The sequence below is a fragment of the Peromyscus eremicus genome, chromosome 9 (genome assembly GCF_949786415.1).
Source record: "Peromyscus eremicus chromosome 9, PerEre_H2_v1, whole genome shotgun sequence".
In the NCBI taxonomy this organism is placed as follows: Eukaryota; Metazoa; Chordata; class Mammalia; order Rodentia; family Cricetidae; genus Peromyscus; species Peromyscus eremicus.
The window spans coordinates 53,280,725-53,297,304 of record NC_081425.1 but is presented as its reverse complement, the minus strand read 5'-3'; the positions used below and the strand labels follow the sequence as shown (position 1 = coordinate 53,297,304).

The window sequence follows — 16,580 nt, the reverse complement described above, 5'->3', positions numbered from 1 at the left end:
TTTGGAGTTGCACAGACACAGAATCCTCCAAGATATCACCACTTCCTAGCCAATGCCAAAGAAGTTTAGTTTTTTGGTAACAAAGCAACCCAACTTATCTGTTTCTGACTCTAGAGATGTTTCCTGACTCAGTCCCCAGTTGTCATCCTTGAAAGGGAAAAATGTTTCAGAGTCTTGTAAGGGATTAAAATTCTAGGCCTGTCTCTGATTAACTAAGAATCCAGAGAAACATTATTTAATTAAGCAGCCTCATTTTTCAGTCTATAAAATAGAAAAAGAGAATAGCTATGAGGAGAATGGTAGGGGTGGAAAGAGAAAACAGGTGAGGCATGTGGTCAGGGCAGATTTCCAACTTCTTCACAAACTCTGGTACTGGAGTCTGAGCTGAGTCATTGACCACCCCACTCAATTCTTCCCCTTAGTGGCTGACTTCTAACTAGATTAATTTTTAAGGCTTATAAGCTATTGTGCGAATAATGAGTAATTGCTGTTGTATTTTTATTTCTTAATTCATCTACAGTTCCAATGGTTTAAAATTGATCTGCATCAGATTTAATGAGACTATTAAGCACTTTACTAAATGCAAGGCATAAAAGAGGTCCACAGTCTCTTCCTTCGTGATCCTTATATTCAAAAATGAGGAAAATGTGGAGAAATAATAAAAAAGTAGATGTAATTTTGCAAAGATATATATGCAACTATATCTAATTAGTATGAAGTAGAAATGCAAGAGTATACAGTGTCTAGAACTGGGAGAGAGCAAGCGTGGCTGTTGTTTTCAATGGTTTAGTTGAAGTACATGGTAGTTAATGTAGAATGTTTCAGTAGAGACAGATACAGTGAACAAACAAGAAACAAGTAGACATAATCTTAGGAGCTTGATAAGGAAATGGGAGCTGGAGGGATGAGGAATGGAATCTTCAAAGACTTCGTGATGCCTGACTAGCTAAGTTATTACTTGATTATTTCATCCATGAGGTCAACAACACAGGAAAAATAATGATTTGTGAGACAATTGATTTGCTTGGTTTAGAACACATTGAGACTTGATTCTTTACAGTATCCAACTCGAAGTGCAGAAAAGGAAATCGGTCAGTTCTTGGTACTGATGAGATATCATAGGGTAGACAGACACATGGAGAGTCACTAACAGGCTGAAAAATACAGATGTTCTTAAGAATAAAAACTAGAGAGAAATAAAAGTGAGGAGAGGAAGCAGAGGAGACTCTACACTCTCAAAGAGTCTGACTATAAAATCGAATCTCAAAATCTTCACTTTTACATGAGCAGAGGAATAAAAACAAAATGGAAGGCAGTTCCGTTGTATAATTTTCATGCTTTAAAAAGAAACAGTGTTTTGATACAAAATTTCAAAATTTTGTAGCCTTTATGAATCACACTTAACTATATGATATAACTAGTTATACTTGAGGGTCTTCAGACTTTCAAACATGGGCTCTATACCAGTGGGATGTGGAAACATTCCCGAAGTCTTACCGTAGACCTTGACATGTGCTGATGCTGGCTTCGGATACTTTCTCATTTATGATGTGTCCTTGGTAGTAACAGCTATCCTAAGGGAAATGAAAAGCACTCTGTAAAGGAAAGTCTTCGGAGGTCTTAGACCTCATGATCAATTAGAACTTTAAATCCTGGAATGGGAACAACTTTCTGCTGCACAGTTGTTAAGTTAGAGACTTTAAAAAAATTAAACATAAGCATTTTAAATAAATGTTAAATCTTTTATGATAGTTAATGACTCCCCAAATGTTTATATTATGCAGTCTATATATTATCTATAGTACTGTAAATAAAGTGTAATATATAACATTATACACTATATAGTATATTTTATATATTATTATAATGTCTTGGTGATGCTGAAAGAGTACAAAGTAGTTGAGCACTATTCAGAAAAAAAATGGATTTAGTTATCTAAATTTAAAATCTGAGTCTCCAAAAATCTGACTTTTACTTTCCTTCTTCAAAAACGTATTGCTCTTTGTACTTTTTCCAATTTGGAGTGGCCCTCCCCCCAATTTCCCCTTTTTAAACCTATGGGTTGCTCGGGTTGTTTGTCCAAAGAGTCAAACTAGATTAAAACGAACCTGCACAACATGCCATGATTCTATTTGGAACAAAGTGTCAGAGTTATTTCTCCATGTGGCCATTCCACGCCAGACCCTTCTATCTTGGAAGAGATGTGGCATTGGCCTACATGATCCCAGGATGTTTGAAGGCTCACAACATCTAAAGAAGACCTGAGGAGGATGCTGCCACACAGTTATGAGTTCCATGTGTCAAGCTCCATATAGGAGCTCAGGAGACAGATCAAGAGTAGAATTACTTATGGCGATATGGAGTCCTACAGTTGATGTGGAAGAAGTAGTCTTGAGTATAACCAAGCATGTAATTTGGAGGTGTGATAGCAAATGGCTAAAAATAGCAAGCATGCTTATCTATTCATTATCACATTACAGAGTCCCTTGCAGAAAACAACTCTAATGAAAATATACACTCCTGCCTGCCTCCCAAGAAAATTGGAAAAGGTTACTGGGGTCATCCTTTATCATTCTTAGGAAAATATAATAATCTGAAAAGATCAATTAAGTAATTACTGCTGTTGGAGAAAAAAAAAAAACCAGCACCAAGCCTGTAAAAGCAGTTACAGTCCTATTTGCCTGGCAAGGACACTGTATGTAGGCCTGCAGGGCATACTCCATTACCAAGGGACCTGGGAGGCTATTTTACCATGATTTGTGGACTTGTGGTGACCTCGTTTCCACTGGAGTTATAGTATGTTTCTGAATAGCCTGGCGCTAGGAGTTCTCTGGAGAAAGAAAAAGGAAGAGCGTGGTTACACATGTCAACTGTGAAAGTCCAGCAAATGAATAAGACTTCCCCAGCTGCGCAGACAAGTTTCAACTCCTCAGCTTCTCCTTTGTGCCAGACAAGTCTACACAGGAAAGCATTGCTCACATTGGCCAGGCCGAGAGATGGGGGCGGGGGGTGGGGTGGGGTAGGGAAGGGGGGGTAGGGACATTCCAGAAGTCTGTGGAACAAGCCGCTCTTCACATGGGACTTGGTTACTATTGCCAGGGGAAACTTGAGGAGAAGCAGAACCGAGGTCAAAGGTGACAGAAATAAAGTGCTTGTAACCATTTTGACACAAAGGCGTAGCATTACCCCCACTCCAGTCCTTTGCAAGGGACAGTTGCCAGTGGCGTGAGGCCTTCTCACAAGCACACAAACAAGCAAAACTTAAAGCAAATTCTATTGGAACCACTCCAGCACTTGGTAAAATAATCAAATCTGTCTTCTGGTGCCCCATTGATTGTGTTTTATTTATAGTTACAAAAGCCTAGTAAACTATTATTTTACCTAGTGCGTTTCTACTACTTTAAAAGAAAAGAGTATGCACTGACTCCTTGGGCTCATTAGGAGTGAAGACCAGCGGGTCACATGTTGGAAGCATGAAAGCTGGTAACGGTCTCTGCCAGCACACTTTCCCCACTTAGCCTGTTGTTGGGGAGGATGATAGCAGTTGGACACATACTCACTTGTTCTTCTTCAGATAAAGCACAGCCACCTTCCCATCCACTGTCATTTTGTACTTTAGCTCAGTTTCAAAGGCGTCCTGCAGAAATACACCAAGATTTACTTATAATCAAAAAGCGGCAATTTCTATGGACTTAATCCTCAGCAAGTAATGCTTGCTTTTCTCTAGCAGCAGACTGTGAGACCAGCTGTCTTTCTAGACCAGCAGTTCTCAACCTGTAGGTCATGACCCCTTTGAGGGGTCACATATCAGACATCCTGCATATCAGATTTTTACATTATGATTCATAACAACAGCAAAATTACAACTAGGAAGTAGCAATGAAAATAATTTTATGGTTGAGGGTCACCACAGCATGAGGAACTGTATTAAAGGGTCACAGCATTAGGAAGGTTGAAAACCACTGGCCTTTACCCTGTGCAACAGATCAATTCACCAACTAAATGGACAAATTAGTTCTGGTGTGTGTGTGTGTGTGTGTGTGTGTGTGTACATGAGCGTGTGTGCATGTGTACTGAGAATTGACCCAAGGGTCTTGAAAATGCTGGCTAACTAGCTGGCCAAAATTAACCATAGAGGTTTTGGAGGACTAGGGACAAGATAGGAGACAGGAAGTAGTAATGTGGGGCAGAGAGAGGATCTCAGCCCTTTTGGATGGGGGAATAGAAGAAATAGGAGGTCACTGGTGGATTCGCCACGGCTTCTCTGATCATCCAGGTTCTTACCCTGATATCTGACTCCTGATTCTTTATTGATAAAGAATAACTAGATAAACGCTTCAAATATTTATATTCCAGAACACAGGTTAGGAGATGGAATGAGGGAGACTAGGGGAGTAGGGATATGCCAAAGATATAGAAAGTAGCTTTAACTAGGGCCAGCTTAGTGGGTGGCTTAGTGGGTGGAGGTACTTGTCTGACAACCTGAGCTCTATCACAAGAATCCATGTGGTTGAAAGCATGAAACAGCTCCTGCCTTTCAACTCTGAGTTCCACATAAGCATCATGCCATGAAGACCCCACACACATTTATACTTACATACATATACGCACACATTAAATAAATAAAAATGTAATAAAAAAATTTAAGCTACCCAAGTAGACAGCATCAAACTAGAAGGGAAAGCTGCATTTACTCTCATACACACACACACACACACACACACACACACACACACACACACACACACATCCAATAGGTGCACACTGCCCATATTTGTAAAATGAGCATTTTTAGATTCAAGAACCAAATTGTGTAAGACAAGCCATGAAGTGTGATTTCAGGAAATGATTCTGTTCATCTGCACATAAATATGCCACAATAGTTTCATAGAAAACATAAGGTGATCAAGAGGGAGAGGGAGGGAGACAGAAATACAGGTGTGTGTGTGTGTGTGTGTGTGTGTGTGTGTGTGTGTGTGTGTGTAAACATTTCAAGTAGCAGAGAATCCATAAGAAAGAGTCAGAAATTGGTGAGGAGAGAAAAAGACACCACCAACAGATTATCAAATAGCCGATGTTGCAAAGAAGAGTGAAATAAGCCCATTCACAGAAAGCAGGAAACCCACGAAAATGAGTCACAAGGCATGTGACACAATGGGCACCACAGGCAGGGGCAGCATAGCCTTGAACATGGAGCACTTATTTTCAGCCTACTTCTCTTTGCATAGTTAAATCTGCCATCTTCCATACAGTATACGCATCACCATTATTATGTGCACTTGAAGGCAAAGGAATATTTAAAGCTAGAGCTTTCAACAGGAGAATTAGCAAAGCTGAATGTGAACACACATTCACCCTTTCCATTAGGTCACCAGGTATCAGGCAAATGTAAGTTGAGTGTGGCTGTGTAGAGGTAACCTAGACAAGCAATGTATCTGCAGTGAAACCAAGCACACCACATCAAGCACATCCCTCTGCAAAATCACTCTAAAAATCAATATTGCGAGGCTGGAGAAATAGCTCGTTCCTTTAGAGCACTTGCTGCTCTTTCAGAGGACTCTATTTGGGCTCCTAACACCCAGGAAGTGTGGCTCACAAGCATCTGTAACTCCGTCTCCAAGGGAACTGATGGCCTCTTTTGGCCTTTACAGGTAACTACCTGCACATGTACATACATACACACAGACACATGGCACATACACATAACTAATTTTAGAACTAATTGACCATCTACCATAGCCAGTAACTAATCTATGGTTTCATACCAAATTGTAATTTTCAAATAAAAGTTTGATTTGTAAGGAAATCACTTCATAGCTGTGATAAAGTCACTTTACCTGTATTTAAATTTTCCTCAAATCATTCAGAAAAAAAAATGTAGCTGACGTTTTTGATACTGAAAGAAATTATTTAAAGAAAATTTTCTTGAAGAAGACTCTGGTACAGGTGGATTCCATTAGAGTTAGTGGGATATTTTCCTGGTAAAGCTATTTTGAGAAACAGACTTGTGACAATTACTTTAACAGTGTAAAGATGTGTTACATTTGTTTATGCTGTGGAATATTACTTTAACTGTGTAAAGGTGTGTTACATTTGTTTCTGCTGCATTTGTTTAATTATGAAAAGAGTGTTGCTGTTTCACCTTGCCTGCCTAAGGCACCTGATTGGTCTGATAAAAAGCTGAATAGCCAATAGCTAGCCAGAGAAAGGATAAGCAGGGCTGGAGGGCAGAGAGAATAAGTAGGAGAAATCTAGACACGAGAGAAAGGGAGAGGAAGAAGAAGAGAATGAAGGAGAAAGAGAGAGACATGCCCAGGGCCAGAAGCCAGGCAGACAGACACTGAAGGAAGCAGAAAAGTAAGATATGCAGAGAGAGAGAGAGAGAGAGAGAGAGAGAGAGAGAGAGAGAGAGAGAGAGAGAGAGAGAGAAAGAAAGAAAGAAAGAAAGAAAGAAAGAAAGAAAGAAAGAAAGAAAGAAAGAAAGAAAGAAAGAAAGAAGAAAGGTAAAAAGCCCTGAGACAAAAGGTAGATAAAGAGAAACAGGTTAATTTAGGTTAAAAGATCTAGCCAGAAATGAGCCTAAGCTAGGCCAGGTATTCAAAACTAATAATAAGTCTCTGTGTCGTGATTTGGGAGCTGGTTGGTGGCCCCAAAGAAGAATCCTGGTACACAGACTCTACTAAGTTCTGCTAACAACAATTGGCATTGGAAGAAATTTCATGAAGAAATTTTCTAGTAGGGGGATAAGCACTCCTGGCTAGTTACATTTTCAGTTATTCTAGTTATCAGTTACGTCTCATTTATCTGTGTTTCTGACTTCCATCAGATGTTGCAGAATGTAGGTAATTAGAATACCGCTGGAGAATGGAACATCCTATTTTAATTTGCAGATAGGCCCTCTAATTATAGCCCAGGATGGCCTAAAATTCACTATATAGCCCAGGCCAGCATCCAACTCACAAACATATAAAAGAACCTCAGAATTTCAAGTGTGCACTACCATGCCCACGTTTGGATATCATGTTTTAGCTTTCCTCTTGTGCCTAATTAAAAATATGAGCTAGTGTTGCCAGACAACGTGTTATTTCATTATAATGTAAGAATCACACAAATTTTATTGCTATCTACGTAGAAAAGATTCAAATTTCAGATAAAATGCTAATTTACATTCTTTTGCAATGTTTTATTTTCTGATTCTAATTTAAGGCAATAATTATATGTGTGTGGATAGATGGTAGATAGGTAAATAATAGATCAGGTAAGATATACAATTATTTGGAAGCATGCAGCATAAATTATTATTAAATATGAAAATCTACACTCTGTGTTCAGGGACCATGCATGTCACTTCTCAGAACCTTGATGTATAAAATGAAGCTAGTAGAACTTTGGGCTGTAGTGAAGAATAGAAACTTGGAAAACAAACTAATATAACCACTAGTATTGTTAGTCTCCAAAGGAATATATATATATATATATATATATATATATATATATATATAATATATTCAGGAGTCACTGAAAAAACAGAGGAGTTCCCTGGGAGATGACTCAGTTGGTAAAGTACTTGATGTGTAAGCATGAAGACTTAATTTCCATGCCCCAAGCCCACCTATTTAAAAAGCCTAGCATAATGGTCCATGCTTCTAATCCCAGCCAAGAAGACATGGAGACAGGTAGATCCTGGGACTCCCTGGCCAGCCCAGTTATGAATGAGAGTATTTCAGTCCATTGAGAGACTCACTTTCAACAATCAAATTGGATACCATGACAAACAATGTAAGAATGACTATGGCCTCCCCCTACATGTTCTCTCATGTATACACATGTGCACAGGCATACACATAGGCTGCATGTACAAGAAAGAAGACAATCACAGATGTACCAACCTTTTGCTCTGGCTCTTTGGCCTCCCTTTTATGCAATGGATGAAGTCTTACGGGATAAACCACTTCATATTTCTTGGCCTTGGGGAGTTCTTTTACTGTGCTTGCTGGGGTAGAAAAAAGAAAGAGAAGATAAAGCTGTGGGACAGAATCAGCTGCTCAGCAGTGACCATCACGATGGGTGATGCCACACAGAGCCCTTCAGTGATTTATGTCCTGACACAAGGGGAGCTGGACAACACTGGAAACCCATCCCCCCAGTCTTTAATCTCTATCTTTTAATATTTCTCAGGGAGGTACTTCCGAGTGCCTCTCTGACGACAATATTTCTTGTTAATTTTCCCTTTTCTTTGCTCTGCTGGATCCTGGCAGTGACTCCTTAGCAGGGGAATGAGACAAGGTAAAAGTTAAGCAGAATCCAGTTCTCCTGGAAGCTGATCACTCCCATGATAATGAAGTAGAAACACTCCAAGACCTCACTGCTATGAAAATGGAATCAGATGCATGCCATTTCTGGTCGAAATACATGTTTCTTGGAATTTTTAACAGCAATATGTAAATAGTCCCAGTAAGAAGAAGCTCTGATGCTAGGCCCATAGAAAGGCCTGGCATGAGCAATCCTGACAAGCCTTCATTTTGGGCATAGAAAAATATGGAAATTAGAGAAGTAGAGAATCTGAAGAGAGGCATCAATCAGGGCAGGGCTGCTTGGAGGTCAGATTCACACTGTGAGGAAAGTGGAAAGTCACCTCAAACAACCAATTCACATCTCAGAGGTTCATGCTCAAGCCTTTTCTGGAAATTAGGCTAAAGAGAAATCCAGAGCTTTCTAATATTTTTAATGGATTTTTAATTTTTCTTTTTGTTTTCCACATGGTCTGGACCCTGCTCTCTGTGGGTAGCTCTGAAAGAAACATGAATGGTCCCACTCTGGCTGCTTCAGGGGGCTAAAGGTCCACTTGGGATGAAGACCCAGGGGAACTAAGAGGACAGATGCAGGATGCTGGCAGCAGGGTCTAGGAAAAGCTTTCCTTTCTCTGTGCCATGATTTGGAGCTTCTCTGAAGGTAATCCTAGCTCTCACACCAAGCACTTATGGTTACATAAACCTTTACTACCGTGGTCCACCCAATAGCAGGACATAACTGAGGGGGCTTGACAAGCACTTGACAGCTTAGCCCAGTGACTTTCCAGAGAATATAATATTAACTCCTTTTTATTTTATTTTTCTGAGAATTGAAGCAAAAATATAAAAAAAATTCTAGTGATGTCAGTTTTGGAATAGTTTTAATTCATGTGATCACATAACAATTTATTGGGAGGTTAGAAAAACTCATTAAGCTCTAAGGATGCACTCAGAGTCAAAATGGCAATTAAGATAATGAAGGAAAGAACCTTCCTCTCCATGGCTTAGGGTTTACTCTCAGAAAACATTTCAAAAACAAAGCTAAGGCTGAAGAGATGGCTCAGCAGTTAGGAGCACTGGCTGCTCTTGCAGAAGACCCAGGTTCTATTCTCAGCATGAGAAAAGCAGCTTATAAATGTGGATAACTCCGGTTAAGGGAATCTGATGCTTCTTCTGGCTTCTTTGGCCACCAGGCATGCAAGTGGACTACAGACATACATACAGGCAAAATATGTGTATACACAAAATTTTAAAATATATAAATAAAAAATCCACTTAAAGCCAGGTGCAGATACCACAATCTCTTAATTTTAGACTTGGAAATTTTTAACTACTTGAAAAGTGGGGGCAGATTAAGGTATGTCCAAGTAGTCTATAATATAATACAAACAAACACAAAACACTACAGTGTCTTCAAAAGGGCCATGGTCATTAAGATACATTCTCATCAGCTGTGACAAATAAGTCATTGTCACACTTCTGTAGTAATAGTACAGTTTTTCTTTTTCATTTCATTTCTTTCTTTTTTTCTTTTTGTTTTTTGTTTGTTCTTCATTTCACCAGAGCTCCACTGGGCTAGCCTCAAATCCAAGATCTTTTAACTTCCAAATCCCAAAGTGGCCTTGTCTGCATGCATCCCTAAGTCCAGGCCACAAAATTCTCAAATTACTCATTTCTTGCAGTCATAGGGTAATCACTGTACTCCTTAGTTCTATGGAATTTAATATAAACTTTTATTAAATGCAATTCATTTTAATGTTGGTAAAGAAAAGTAGTAGTATTGGTTACTAAATACTGTTTTAATGTTCTAAAATGTGGGACAGTCATTCTTGCCTGTTAAAATGTTGTGATTACCAAAACACAAAGACAGTTGCTCAACTATGTTCATAGCAGCATTATTCATAATAGCCAGAACCTGGAAGCAACCTAGATGCCCCTCAACTGAAGAATGGATAAAGAAAATGTGGTACCTATACACAATGGAGTATTACTCAGCTGTAAAAAAAAAACAATGATATCATGAAATTTGCAGGCAAATGAATGAAACTAGAAAATATCATCCCAGACTCAGAAGGACAAACATGGTATATGCTCACTCATAAGTGGATACTAAATGTAAGGCAAAGGAAAAACCATACTACAACCCACAGCTCCAGAGAAGCTAGGAAACAAGGAGGACCCTAAGAAGGATGTACGGATCACCTTGGGAAGGGGAAACAGAGGAGATCCCCATAAATATACTGAGGATGGGGAGCAATAGAGGGTAATGGATGGGGCATGAGAACATAAGGGAATGAGATGATCGAGCTGGGGGAGGGATGGAATGGGAGAGCAATGAAAGATATATCTTGATAGAGGGAGACATAATGGAGTAATGGAGAAACTTGGTGCTAGAGAAATTTCCAGGAATCCACAAGGATGACTCCAGATAAGACTGCTAACAATAGTGGTGAGGGTGCCTGAACTGGCCTACCCTGGTAATCAGATTGGTGAATACCCTAACTGTCATCATAGAGCCTTCATCCAGTAACTGGTGGAAGCAGATGCAGAGATCTACAACCAAGCTCCAGGAGTCCAGTCGAAGAGAGGGAAGAAGGATTATATGAGCAAGGGGCATCAAGATTATGATGGGGAAATCTGCAGAGATAACTGAACCGAGCTCAAAGGAACTCATGAACTTTAGACTGACAGCTGTGGAACCTGCATGGGACCGGACTTGACTCCCTGCATACAGAAGAAAGTTGTGTAGCTGGGTCTGTTTGAGGGGCCCCTGGCAGTGTGATCAGGATCTATCCCTGGTGCATGAGCTGACTTTCTGGATCCCATTACCTATGGTCAGACACCTTGCTTACCCCTGATGAAGTGGGAAGGGGCTTGGTCCTGCCTCAACTGAATGTACCAGGCTTAACTGTTCCCTGTATGGGAGAAGTTATCCTATTGGAGGAGGGGATGAGGGGTAGGTTGGGGTCAGGGGAAAGTGGGGGTGGGGGTAGTGGGAGGAAGGATGAGAGGAGGATCTGTGGTTGGTATGTAAAATAAATAAATAAATTAATTAATTAAATAAAAGTTAAAAAGAAAAAAAAACTTAAAACAACCAATTGAGGGAAGTATTTTAAAACATTAAAGGCTGTACATTTGGAAAGTGAAAAAAAAAGTTGTGATTACTACAGAGCAGTGAGATGCCAAGAGGTAAGAAACAGCGCTTGCCAGAAATAAGCTCATGGCATGGGTGCAACTCCCCGATGCCTCCTTTAATTCACTGACACAGAACAAGCACACCATACGGTGCCAGTGTGCTACCTGGTGCATTATGGTGCCTAATCATCACAATTAGCCACATAGACTCTGAGTTATGAAGCCAGCTCTCACTGACGTAGCTTCAACAATTCTTTTCTTTAAATGCCATACCAGGGGAGGGGTGGGGCTGTGGAGATGGCTCGATGGTTATGAGTGCTTCCTGTTCTTCCAGAGGACCCAAAATTCACTTCCTGGCACACATCTTAGGTGGCTCACAACTGCCTGAAACTCCAGCTCTGGGGCATCTGACGCCCTCTTCTGGTCTGCACAGATACCTGCACTCTGCGCATATGTACACACTCAGACGCACTCACACACTCACAATTAAAAAGTAGAAAGAATTTTTTAAATGCCATTTTGGAGGGATGGAGAAATGGCTCAGTGTTTAAGTTACTCTTCCGAAGGATCCAGGTTCTATTCCCAACACCCACCTGGTGATGTACAACTGTCTCTAAGATCCAACACCTTCTTCTGGCTTCTGCAAGCAGATATACATGCAGATAAAAGACCTATACACATAAACTTTTTTTTAGTTTTTTTTTTTAATGACAAAAAGCCATATCAGTGGGGTTCAACCACAACGTGTGTGATTCTAACAGGAAATGAGGTGAAGTTTCCTTTGAGTCATAAAGTGATGACAACACTCACCTGATCCTTCTTATAAAGAAAGAACATAATGACAGGCCCACTTCTCTTTAAGGAGAATGTGAACAGCAGACTAGGTCACCCCATCCAACAGCAAGCAGTTTTCTGTGCTGTACATGCTGAATCCGCACTTCCAGTTAGTCTGAAGCCTAATATTTCATGAAACCAAAAGTCACCAACTAGTTCTTAACTATGGAGTCAAAACATACAAACACTACTTACAAAATTTAGTTCCAACTCACTCTTTGGTGGGGAAGCACTTCCAAATAGAAACCAAAACAAACACAAATACTCCTTTTTAAAGTCTTTAGCAACTTCTCTTAGCTATATGAAATAAGTAAGTTTCCAGTTCATTCCAAACTCTCACAACAGTCAGTTCTCTAAAGAAAACAGGATTTCTCTTAAAAGGCTCTGATTCTCCTGAAAGTTAGAAGGCCCTGCAAATGGGATGTCTGAGATGTACGGATTTCCACAGCATAAAAAGGGGTGGAGTAGACACAAGTACTGTTTGTCTCATGCATCCTTTCATTTGATGGAGATGGGGCAGCCTCTTCCCAGGCGAATAAAATCGAGTTAATTATTTAGAAGCCAGTGGCACAAACAGCGCTAACTGCCATCCAGGGATTACACAAATCCAAGGCGTAACACAATATGTTTCTATTAATTTGTTTTAATGCTTGCTTTCTCTCTCCCACAGAACTCATGTGTTGGATTAGTTTTGACTAGCAAAACTGGATCTAGAGAGAGGAGACAGTTATTTTGGTTTGAGTTAGAGAGGTATGTGAGTGTGTGGTTGTGGTTCAGATTTTTCTTTAACTGTTCATTAGTTTAAAATAAAACAAAGCTCATTAATGAGACTGGTGTAGCTGACCTCAGTCTAGAATACTGTTCTTCCTGGATCCATTTTGGGACATTTATGCATAATCCTGGCATCAACATTTTGCTCCAAATCTGTTAGAAATTGTTTCAGGGTTGTCTTTCCAAAGGAGGTATCAAGCCTTTAATGAAAGTTTATACAATAATATTGACTCTCTGTCCCCTCAGACTCTTCTACTTTTAAACATTATTCAGTAAAAATAAGTATTGAGGGAAACTGGAACCCATATTCTGATGAAGTCTATTATTTGGCTTTATAGGTTCAGTTGTCTATAATGACTTACTTTTTCCAGTCACTTTATAAAGGGCAAAAATATCTGCTAGTTTGAAATGAACGTATTTTTAAGCCACTGCATCCCTGGGCATACTCCTGAAACAGCGTGGAGACTTGTCTTTTGTCAATGCACTGATTTATTTTCTCTTCCCCCCAAACACCTTCTGTGTCCTTTTAAATATTTGTTTTCACTTTCCCTATGATGAAATCCCATGTCACTTTTCTCAGGGGATGGTGAAGCTCATTATGAGAATCATGCCCTATTTTATATATTCTTCTTTTATTTCTAGTGGAACCAGGTAAAGTTTATGGCCAGAGGGGACATGCCTAGGGTACCGATGATGCAGAGGGAGAAATGAAGAGGAGGAGTTAAGAAAACAAATGTTTTGTTTCATGCTTTCTGGCTGGAAAACCAATCCCTATGGGGAGTCTACCAAGGGTACTGTATGTAGGGGGGTATGCCTTTGAAAGGGCAACGTGGATGGTAAAGAAAGGCAGGGTGTGGCATCCTATTCAAGATGAATGCCCCCTCACTGGAGAGCAATCAGAACCTCTGTTAGCACATCCTTGAGATGATGTCACACTTCTAGGCTTTAGATCTCCTGCTTCCATATCCTGGTGTAGAGTTGGGGGGGCAGGAACAGTTTGGTTTCTGCTGATTTCTACCTGATTTCACTGAAATGACAGTAGCATGCATATGTCCCACTATTAACCATGAGACTCTGTCGCTGGATCTGCGTGATCTTTCTCCCCCTGAACAGAGCTGGTTCCCAAGCAGTTCCTCTGTTTCTACTGAGAGTGATGTCCCCAACAGTACTGGGGACAGTGTTTTCAGGAAATGTGAGGAAAGAATTCCTACAAACTTTTTAATACCTGAGAATCAAAACTAGGAATTTGAAGTCAAGTGTATTTAAGGATATATTAGTATCCTAAATTTTAATGGTGTTAAGTGCAATTTTTACAAGTCTGAAAAACAAAGGAGAAGCCCTTTTCAGTAGGAAGGTGCAGAGAGGATTAGGGAGTCATTTTGTGCTCGATGCTCTCACTTTTGTTCATAATTCATCCACTCCTGGGTCCCAGCAAACATTCTATGGTCCAAGAAAATTTGCCAGCTTGGGTGCAGATTCAAACTCCAGACATAGACATAGACATGCTGGAGAAATGTGTCATCAGATCTCAGTCGTGCGGAACTAAGCTGAGAATTTATAAAATGGAGCAACCTACTTGCTCTAACATGTTAGGAAGTAGTATTCACTCCATCTAAATTCTTAGATGTTTGCTATAACCCGCGAAAGGGAAGTGTGTCATCAACACACACACCGAACTGAAACTCCTCCTCACCAATAACATCGCAATGCTTTATAATTATGAACATGAGCATGGCATTCTGCCAATTAACTGTATCTGTTATCACTTAGCATAAAAATGTGCAATCCAAAGTAACATAAGTTGCTAAACTGGCACCAAGTATAAGAGCAGACACTTTCTCCAGTCCTTGGTGGTCATAACCAGTCAAATTTGCTGTTTTATTGAACTAAAAATTGACACAATTAATTTTGATAGATTTCGTTTTTTGACTCAAGGATCACATTCATGGTTTAAATGTATGAGAGCTTCCTTTTCTCTTTTAAAGGTACCAGAGCTGATATATAAATGTTTCAAGCAAACCTCTAATTGCTCTCCTTCATGTCTATCATAGCCCCAAAACTACAGATTAAAACCAGCCCAAATGCCTAGTAAAACTGGTTAAAGGGGAAGAAACAGCTAGTCAATGTATTATATACCATAAGACTAGGATCAGATGGATAGCATGCAGTCCTGTGACGTGCTGAATAGAACCCAGAGAAGGATTAGTGCCTACCTGGAACTGGAGAAAGGAGGAAAGAGACTACCAGAAGACTCCATTGCAACATGCTGCGGTCCCAGGAGCAGTGCCTGCCTCTGCTCACACCTGTAAGGTTGCTTCTGCCCCAGCCGCCTCTTAAGGGAGACAGAATGAAACTCCCTGCTTCATTGTGTACGCTTGAGCAAGTGTTTACTGAAGGTGTTGCACAACTTGGGATCTGTGGTCCCGCCGCAATGGCATGGCAGGCGGAAGTCCTGACCGCCTCTTGGCTGGCTCTAAAATTTCCTGTATTAGCAGCTATTGTCTCCCTCTCTTTATTCTCTATGTCCCCTATTCAAGAGTAAAATAGCAAGTTTCCAATGTATTGTTATAGCTCAGTAGTTCACAAGAAGGTAACTGCCTTGACATATCTTGATATGTGTATCAGGTTGTATATCATATACATAATTATATTTGGAATATGTACATGCTATATACATACACACATGCATATTATGTATACATGTGTTACATATATTTAAATATATGGATTTATCATTTTATTATGGAGACTATTATTCTTCTACACATATATATTTGTTTTATATATAATTTCTAATTCCCTCTGATATCTATGTGAAATTCTTATTTCCAATTACTCTATACTGTATTCTCACACAATGATATTCACAAGAAGCTTTGACTATTTTGAAATAAGATTGTTTTTAGAGACAGAATTTCACAAATCCTAGGTTAGGCTCCAACATACTGTGCAGCACAGGATGAACTTGAACTCTCTACTCTCCTGCCTCTAACCCCTGAGTGCTGGGATTACAGGGCATACCTCCACACTCAGTTTTTATGTAGTGCTACAGATCAAATCAGGGTTCCATGCATGCCTGGCAAGCATTTTGCCAACTGAGCTACACCTCTTCTCCTGAAATAAGAATTTTGACAACACAAGTACAAGGCTCTCCAGATCATCATGGGGTTTGTACCCTAACTAAGGACCTAGGTGAGATGGGGGGGACAACTTAAGGATGGAGGGAGGAAGAGCAGTGTCGGGGCCTGTCACCTCTGTTGTGAGGCTAAATTGGATATGTGCAGAAATCATACTCTAATACTAAAAAAAAAAAAATGTATTTAATTGTTTATTAAATTTTAAGTACCCTCCCAGTCTATTATTCTTGTTATGTTAGTCCTACGGACACATTTGTCTTTCAAGTACCATTTTACCTCCATTTTATATGTGAAAAATGGAGTTTAAAAACATAAAAGGGTCCACAAGATTAAAATTCCCTTGTCTCCATTGTGTAGGTTAAGAGGATTAGGCTGTTTGCTCACATTCCTCATGCAGGAATAGAAGGGGTGG

General features: G+C 39.9%; 1 protein-coding gene across 1 annotated transcript in view; it reads right to left on the bottom strand.

Moving 5' to 3' along the window:
- Adam28 (ADAM metallopeptidase domain 28) overlaps nucleotides 1-15,296 on the bottom strand; it is a 56,436-nt gene extending 41,140 nt beyond the window's left edge. Inside the window, 5 exon segments of the mRNA XM_059273409.1 lie at nucleotides 1,498-1,574; nucleotides 2,752-2,830; nucleotides 3,561-3,637; nucleotides 7,890-7,993; nucleotides 15,245-15,296. Coding sequence (XP_059129392.1) covers nucleotides 1,498-1,574; nucleotides 2,752-2,830; nucleotides 3,561-3,637; nucleotides 7,890-7,993; nucleotides 15,245-15,296 — 389 coding nt within the window.
- Between the last annotated feature and the right edge of the window lie 1,284 nt (nucleotides 15,297-16,580).